The sequence below is a fragment of the Humulus lupulus genome, chromosome X, assembly GCF_963169125.1.
Source record: "Humulus lupulus chromosome X, drHumLupu1.1, whole genome shotgun sequence".
NCBI classification, from domain to species: domain Eukaryota; kingdom Viridiplantae; phylum Streptophyta; class Magnoliopsida; order Rosales; family Cannabaceae; genus Humulus; species Humulus lupulus.
The window spans coordinates 8,687,431-8,696,222 of NC_084802.1; the positions used below are offsets into that span (position 1 = coordinate 8,687,431).

General features: G+C 34.6%; 1 protein-coding gene across 1 annotated transcript; it reads left to right on the top strand.

The window, feature by feature from the left end:
* Positions 1 to 1,135: 1,135 nt before the first annotated feature.
* LOC133805464 (putative F-box/kelch-repeat protein At3g20710) lies at positions 1,136 to 2,599 on the top strand. The gene is made up of 2 exons (XM_062243651.1): positions 1,136 to 1,244; positions 1,363 to 2,599. The coding sequence occupies exons 1-2, from the start codon at positions 1,136 to 1,138 to the stop codon at positions 2,511 to 2,513; spliced, it is 1,260 nt and encodes a 419-aa protein (XP_062099635.1). The 3' UTR covers positions 2,514 to 2,599.
* The last annotated feature ends 6,193 nt before the right edge of the window (positions 2,600 to 8,792 follow it).

Consider the following 8,792-nt stretch of genomic DNA (forward strand, 5'->3'; position numbering starts at 1 on the left):
TTTAATTTGTTTAATTATTTATTATTTTTAAATAATTATCATTGTAAAATATTTCAAAAATATCCTATTTTAATTTTTTAATTATTTATTTTATTTTATTTAAGTTTACGTGTTTACAAACAGTTAAATATAAAAATATTTCGTTAAAATTAACATTAAAAAAATAAAAAATTGTTAAAACAAAAAAATTTCACGCAAAAAAAATATTAAATCTATTATATATGAATGCGGATGGACTTTCGAAATTCTGTCAAATCTTAAAATATTATATAAAAAAAAAAAAAAAGACAAATTATCAATCAAAACAAGAAATGAATTATTAATAAAGAAGGGAGAGAACAATGAAAATGCAAAAGACAAAATACACTAAGGAATCTTTCATGAATAGAAAATATTCCTAATCATCTACACTTCCATATATTACTATATATATTATCAATACCATGTGGCAAACAAATTACTTCAAAGGTTATATTTAAAATAAAATAAAAGACCACAGCATATTAATTCTTTTGACAAAATTTAACTAATAACAGTTAGTTATTCTTACTAAAAAAAATACCAGTTTTTAACTAACCGTTATTAGTTATTCCCAAATAAAGAGGAAATAGATATTCAGTACTCGGATATCCAAGAAGATAATTATGATATTTTATGTTTTCTGTTTTTAGATTTTATATGAAATTAATATTTTTTTTTAAATTATGATAAAATATTTTTTAAACTTAGATATTAATTTATCTTCCATCAGTTTTTTCAAACTGAAATATAGTTAGAAAAATAATGTAATATTTAAATTTAAAATTACGTACACTTTTCTAAATATAATTATATTCGTATGACAAAAAATTAATAATCACTATAAGTAAATAATATATAGATTATTATAATAATATACTATATCTTAGACGTTATATAGCGTTTATATATATAAAAAAATATTATATATATGTACAGATATTTTTAATTTTGAAATTGAATTAGAGTAAAAAAAATAGTTTATTTAAAATTCAATCCTAACCGTATTCCTATTCCTAATCTAATTATATAAATAGGTAATGAATGGGAGAAGACACCGCGCGTTTTTAAATTAATTAATCCCATCGAATCGATCATTTAAGTAAACAAATTAAGAATGGGTTCGGAGGAAGAAAATTTTGGTATTAAACTTGAATCGCAATCACATGGTGAGAAGAAGGCTCTATCACCGCCGCGTAAGCGCCATTGTTCTTCTGATAATCAAGGTACAAATTAATTAGTGTTTTAAATTATTATTATTATTATTTTTAGTAGTAGTTGAATATTGGTTACAGCAGGGTTATGCTTAATTGAATCGTAGTACTTTGTTTGAATTTGAAACAGATAATAGATTTGGTACGATTCCAGAAGAGTTGGTAGAGCAAATTTTATTGAGGTTGGATGCTGAGTCTGTCTGGGTTTGTAGGCGCGTTTGCAAGAGCTGGTTTCATTTGATCATCAATGACGACCCTTCATTCGTAAACAAACACCTTGAGCTTGTTGGTAATCGCAACTGCAAGAAGACCTTTATCCAGTGCGTTTTTCGCCCAATTCTCTCACTAGTTACTGTTTGTGAGGAGGGTGATGATGATGGCGATGGCTGCTTGCCTTGTGTTGTTGAACAAGTACCTATTGTGCCAGCTGAAATATTAGAACAAGTACTGGTTCAGGACTTACTCCAGACTCACTTTATAAGAGTCTCCCACTGTAATGGCATCATTCATATTTTTGATCCGTATGAAAGTAAATCAGCAGTGTTGTTTAATCCAGTACTAAGAGAGTTTAAGTTAGTTGGGGGGCCCACCTTTCCCTTTTCATCACCTAACTTGGAACAGATCATGGGGCATGGTTTTGGGTATGATCCCAAATCTAATAATTACAAGTATGTTAAGATCTTTGGTAGCGAAAATTGTAGGGACCGTGTAGCTGTGGTGCACACTATGGGAACTAGTTGTTCGAGTTGGAGAGAAATTAAGGTTGATGTAGAAAGTAGGCTATGTTTCATACATCCCGTAGGGGATGCAATTTACTGTAAGGGTGCATACTATTGGCATTACTTTTCAGAAGGTGATGTTAGTGTGCTTCTTTGTTTTGATATGTGTGAGGAGATATTTCGTAGCATACAGATTCCAGATTGCATCCAGCCAAAAAGTAAACAAGAAAATTTGATATTGGGAGACTGGAATGGATCAGTTGCCCTTTTCTACACCGCTCAATACCGTGCGTGTTCTGGTTTTTACGAGCTGTGGATAATGACTGGTGATGATACACATTGGATCAAGCGTCTCAAAATTGGGCCACTACAATCCACCCATGTGCCCATAAATTTTTGGAAAGATGACGAGCTCTTATTGAAGATTTATCAAGGTTATCAAGATGGAGATGTTGTGTCATACAATATTTATACTCAACAACTGAGGAGAGTTCCTTTTCCTCACAGGGAGGCTGGCATCCATTATGCAACTCCATGTTTGAAGACTCTAGTTTCACTATAGAGTTTATCATTTTTTCTTATGTTATTATTATTATGTCTTCGAGAATGACTATGATGATATCAATAAGTTGAGATAAATGAATATGATGAATGAATGGTTTTGGATATATTTCTTACTTTGTTATTTCTTGAAATACTCATCCACATGTACTTCATATTTGGAAAACAATTAATGCAGGGTTATAATAATATTTATTTTGGTGACTATACTCGAATTTGGCCCTGCTACTTATCCACATTCTAATATTCAGGATAAACATATAAAAAAAAGTTAATGGTGTCAATCAATGGTATAATGGTTCTAAATTAAAAGAGAAAATATACATTATTTTAACCAAAAAAAGAAAGGAAAATTGCAGACATTATCGAAAACTAGGAGGTTATAGAGGAGAAAGAAGAAAAAGACACGAGTCTCCTTATTAGAGCACCTTCCCAACATCACTGTTCCACTGTACACATATATAAATTTTGTGCTAAATTTGGAAAAAAAAAAAAGAATTAATGTGATATTTGACTCAACATTTGCCGTGTGCTTTAATATAATTAACTTTAAAAAAATCAACAATTCATTTAATATTTATTAATAACATACAAATTTTTTTTTTTTCATTTTGTATTGTAAAAGAGTAATATATAGTTAGTCATTAATTATTAATTAATAAATTAGTGGAAATATGATAAATAAAAAATAAACATTTATTATTGTATCAAATTTGGCTATTCCTATTTGTTGTGCCAAATTTTATACATTTTATAGAACACTATTAGAGAGTGACATTTTTACTAAAATATATTAAATATAACAATACAACACATTCTGGCATTACATTAGAGATAATCTAAATACGACTTATCTATATATGCATAGAAATACTAATAAATGAAAAAATAAAGTACTAGAATATTTTATTTGTATTTGATTTAGGGTGTGAGTATTGGCAGTCCTAATTTATTATTATTACACCTCTTTTAATTAATTAACCGTTACCAAATGTATAATTTTGGTATATTAACATTAATGCCCTCCTTAAATTTTAGAAAATGATACATTTTTTATTTTAATAAATACAACTCCAAAACATAAATACCTCCACACTCAACTATGCACCATGTGTTTCACATCTCTTAGCTAGCTGCAGCGTGCAAAAGGCCAGTCCCTCTTGTCTTCCCTGCTACCTCCACAACTCATTAATACTATTGTCTATTGCAACTAATTTCAATGGCCCTTACACCATTAGAGGTTAAAAATGCATTTCTCAATGGAGATTTAGAAGAAGTGTTCATAAGCTTGCCAACAAGATTTGAGGATTTTTTTTTGGCCAAAACGAGGTCTCCAAACTCAAAAAAATCCCTATATGACCTTAAACGATCTCCTAGAGCGTATGTTGATCACACAATGTTTTACAAACAGTCTAAGATGGGTAAAATTGCAATCCTAATTTTCTATGTGGATGACATGATCTTGACAGATGATGATTCTAGAAGAGTTGGAAAGGTCGAAGGAGAAGATGGTAAAAGACTTTCAGAACAAAAGACTATCATTAAAGTATTTTTTAGGCATAGAATTCGCAAGATCAAGAGAAGGCATCTTTGTGAACCAAAGAAAATACATCATTGATCTACTCGGAGAGACGAGAGTCCTAGGATGTACAGCTGTTGAAACCCCTACCGAAGCTAATTTAATGCTTAATCCTGTTACCAAACAACCATCGGAATGGCCCCATACGAGATGCTTTATGGCAGAAAGTGTCGCTCACCCTTACATTGGGATGAGATAGGAGAGAGGCGACTAGTTGGGCTAGGACTAGTGCTTGAGGCTACAGGCGCTATAGAAAGAATAAGGAAGCATATGCTCACAGCTTAGAGTAGACAACAAAGTTATGCCAATGCCAAAAGGTGGGACATTGAGTTCGAGGTGGGAGACAAGGTTTTCTTGAAAGTCTCGCCAAAACAATGTGTCAAGAGGTTTGGGAAAAAATGGAAGTTATGCCCCAGATATGTAGGTCTTTTTGAGATTCTCGAGAGGATAGGACCAGTGGCTTACCGCTTAGCTCTACCTCCCGCATTGGCCAGTATCCATAATGTGTTTCATTATTCCACGCTCAGAAAATATGTGTCTGATCAGTCCACGTGCTTAGTTATGAGCCGCTGGAGCTACAACTGGACTTAAGTAATGAAGTTAACCAGTTAAAATATTAGAACAAGGAATTAAGGAATTGAGAACTAAAAAGATACCCCTAGTTAAAGTCTAGTGGGGCAACAGTGTGGTTGAAGAGGCTACGTGGGAACTGGAGGATTGAATGCGCGAGAAGTATCCCGCCATATTTGGGTAAGTAAATTTCGAGGACAAAATTCTTTTAAGGAGGGAAGGGTGTAATAACTCGGATTTTTATTTATTTATTTATTTTTATTTTAGGTAAATTATTGTGAATTGTTTTATTTTAAGGTTCAAGAAAAGATTAAAATAATAATTTGTGAATTTTGTTTTAATTAAGGAAATGTGATAGTTGATCACTTTAGACTATAGTTAGGAGACTTAGATGTGAAATAAACATAATGTGGAAAATATTTATTTTACTAAAGACCCTAGAATAATTTTAGAATTTTAATTGGTGTCACGTTAGAATTTTGGACATTTTGTTCAAAGAATTTTATAGTTAATGATTTTATGTGTTTGGGATCCACATAAAATCATAGAATCATTTTAGACTATAATTCTATGATCTATTCACTAAAAGTCCATGAATAATTCAAAAAGAATTTTATGGGATTAAAGTTATGATTTTATGTTGAAATGACTCGCATAAAATCATAAACATAAATTTAAACCAAAGTTGTATTATTTAGTGCTTAGAACATGGTTTATTTTTAATTATTTTAAGCTATGGTTTAATGCATTATTTTAGATAAATATATGTAACTTTCATATGTGTATTGTGCTTCTTCATTAAGTCTCGGCCAAGCACACAAAATGGGAGGGAAATTTTTTTGAATGACTAAGGGTGGTTATTAGAGGTTGAGAGGGAGTTAGAGCCATTATCCCTCATTTGCATCAGCCATTTGCAATATTGGAATGAAGGACCGAAGAAGCTGTACACGATGCACTTGTGGTGTTGTACGACACAGGTTCAAGAAGAAGAGAGCAAGGTGAGTGTTTTTCCTTGGGTTTGCCATTGATTTTCAGACCTTGAACACGTTCATTAAGTCCCTTAATCCCTCCCTTGTAGAAGAAAGCAAAGGAAAGGAGCGAGTGTTATTGGGAGTTCGACACAAGAACGGTCCAAAGAAAAAACGTAAGTATGAGTCCACTTTTTCTTGATTTTTTGTTTAGATTCTGAGTACGAAATTCATGATGAATGGTATGGAATGTTTATAGCATTGTGGACTAAAGTGAGGAGAAAAAGGAACCACAAGAAACCAGCCACAGTAAGAGGTACCAACCCGTGAACTTCCTTCTTAGTTTACGGTACCGAGTATTTTTCATTTATGTTCTTAGGTTGCTTATGAATTTGTGGGCTGTTTTGTATGGATTTAATTACTACAAACATACATTAAGGGGTTGGGATAGTTTAATATGTGTGATCTTGAAGTTTGAGATGATTTGGTGGTGGTTAAAGATGGATGGTGATGGCTGGCCGTGCACGGGGGATACCACGTTGGGTGGTCACGCGTGGAGGCCGGTGGTGGTGGTTGTGGTGGCCGAGAGGGTGGTCAAGGTGGTGTAGGGGGTGAAGCCGTGGCTGCCATGGTGATAAACTATAAGGCCGAGCAAGGCTCGGGGGAGGAGAGGCCAAAGGTGTATGAGGAAGGTGACCATGGGTTGTCACGTGCATGCATGTGTGCATTACCCAGCCGGTTACAAATGGTTACAGATTTGTAACCAAAGGGACCAAAATGGCAGTTGGTCTCAAAACTTTGGAATTTTGTTGCGAGGCTCGGGATTAGGTACCCCAAAGTCTAAGACCTGATTTTTGAGGGTTGGGGTTAGAAAATCTATTTAAGCAATGTCCAAGTATAATAATTTAAGCAAGGCTTGGAAATTATTACTTAAGCTTCAAGAAAATTATAGGCTCCAAAGTTTAGATTTGATGACTTAGAACCTACGAAATATTTTCAAGGACTTAGAAAATAGGGCGTACAATATTACTTTTTTAAGTCTTAAGATCAAGGAGTGGGCTCGGGACTCGTGTTTTGGACACGAGTACCGAAAAATGGGATTTTAATAAATAATTTGAGTTTTGACTTAAAATTTCGGGCGTAGTCTAGGATAAAATTATTATTGGAAATAATAATTTTCTAAGTTGAGTTCGGGATTTTGAGAGGGGTATTATGATCATTTTACCCTAAGGGCTCGAGTTTGGGCCAGGGCCAGGAATTCCAATTTTTTTATTTTAAATTCCCTTAAATATATTTAAAATTTTAGTAAAGCATAAACTAATTCATAATTGTCCCAATATGATTATAGGGTCTAAACGCGATTGAAAATACTCACAATGACATAATTTACGAAAGATAAGAAGAAGAGGTAAGGAAGTATACACCAAGAGTAACTTAGCTTGTTGTGATCTTAATGAATTGTTTGCATGTTTGTGTGCTGCCAGTTAAATTCTAGTTGCTATATATGTGTGATTATATGGCTGGATGTGCATAATAGTATCCATCTATCGGGGTTGAATGTACTTAGTTCGGTAAAGTTATCATGAATGCAAATGTGCAATATATGTGATTGTCAAAGGAAACCTTATGAGGGTGGGTCCCATATAGCCGTACAGTGGGGTTATCCGCCAAGTCAGTAAAGTCATCATGTTTTAGCAGGTGTACCCCTTTGGTACGGAAGGTAAGTATTATCTGGGTCGTGGAGGCCACACGGGGATCATGACCCCATAGATAACTCGATGGCTCAATTATATGTTCTTAGTATGTTACGCAATGCTTTGACTTACATGAATGTTCTAGATGTGTTGCTTAGTTAACAGTTTCTAGTTGTGCATTACTGTTATGTCAAGTTGATTAGTTAGCAGAATTATAAGTTATAGCTAGCTTCCTTACTAAGTGTTGTAGCTCATCAATTACTCTGTGTGTATAGGTAAGGGTAAAGCTTAAGGAGCGATGCAATGAGCTGGAGGGGATTCTGTCTGAAGTATGCATATTGTGAAACAACCGACCTGCATGGTTGTCAGGGTTCTCTCAAGTCTTCCGCGAAGTCCAGTAATAGTTTATAAATTCTATGTTTACTAGTTTTGTAACGACCAAAATTTACTAATAAGGCTTAAGGGTCTTAATTAATGTGATGGGAAGGCATAACTGGATTATATGTGATTTAATGATTAAAAACATGTTATATGATTATTTGGATATCTGTGATGCATGACTATGTGTATTAGTATGCATGTAGGCCCTGATTAGGTTAGAAGGGCATATTCGTAATTTTTGCTCGTTGAGAGCATAACTGTATATATCTGTGATAAATTGTTGAGACCACATTATTATGTGGATATATTTGTAACTTGTGACTCGAGGCAATCCTAGTGAGCGGTTTAGCGAAAAAGTCACGGTGGGGATTTATACCAAGCTCGGGGCGAGCCTGGGGGTATTTATGGGAATTTAGGAAATATATTGAAGTCTATTTTGATATTGAGGAATATAATTGGTGATTAGTTAGGTGTCGGGAAGTAAGCGATAAATATTAGTGTTATCCCCAAAAATGGAGATTGATGACGTGGCAATAGAGGTGACAAATGGCGGTACATGGTCCGTAAAAGACACATTACATAGTCAATAAATACATTGACTCCTCAGAGTTGTGATATAGTGACCCGGTAGACTGATGAAGAGTTTTGACTGCTTGAGAGTGTCGCGTCCAAGCCAAGTACATCCGAGGAGCAGTCCAAGTGCCCGGTCGGACCTTGGTCCGATGAAAGGCCAAGGTGAGGTCGGACCTTGGTCCGAGGAGAGCCAAAGGGACCTTGGTCTGAGGAGAACCCAAGAGAGTGGTCCGAGGAGAGCCTAGGGGACCTTGGTCCGAGGAGACCCCAAGAATGTGGTCTTTATACATATGTCCAGCAAGTGCATGGTTGCCCAAATAAAGAGTGCCATGTTAGAGGAGAGATATGGCATGCTAGAGGAGGGTGTCATGTTAGAGGAGAGATATGACATGCTAGAGGATAGTGCCTTGTTAGAGGATAGGAGTGCATGTCCTACCACCATGCGCTTGTCCGACCAACAAAAACATGTCCTACCACCATGCACATGTCCGACCAGCAAATGCTTGTCCTACCAG

Excerpts from the sequence above, each read along its gene's own strand:
- LOC133805464 (XM_062243651.1), top strand. The coding sequence starts at position 1,136 with ATGGGTTCGGAGGAAGAAAATTTTGGTATTAAACTTGAATCGCAATCA. Across the intron at positions 1,245-1,362 it reads TTGTTCTTCTGATAATCAAG|ATAATAGATTTGGTACGATT; the intron begins GTACAAATTAAT and ends AATTTGAAACAG.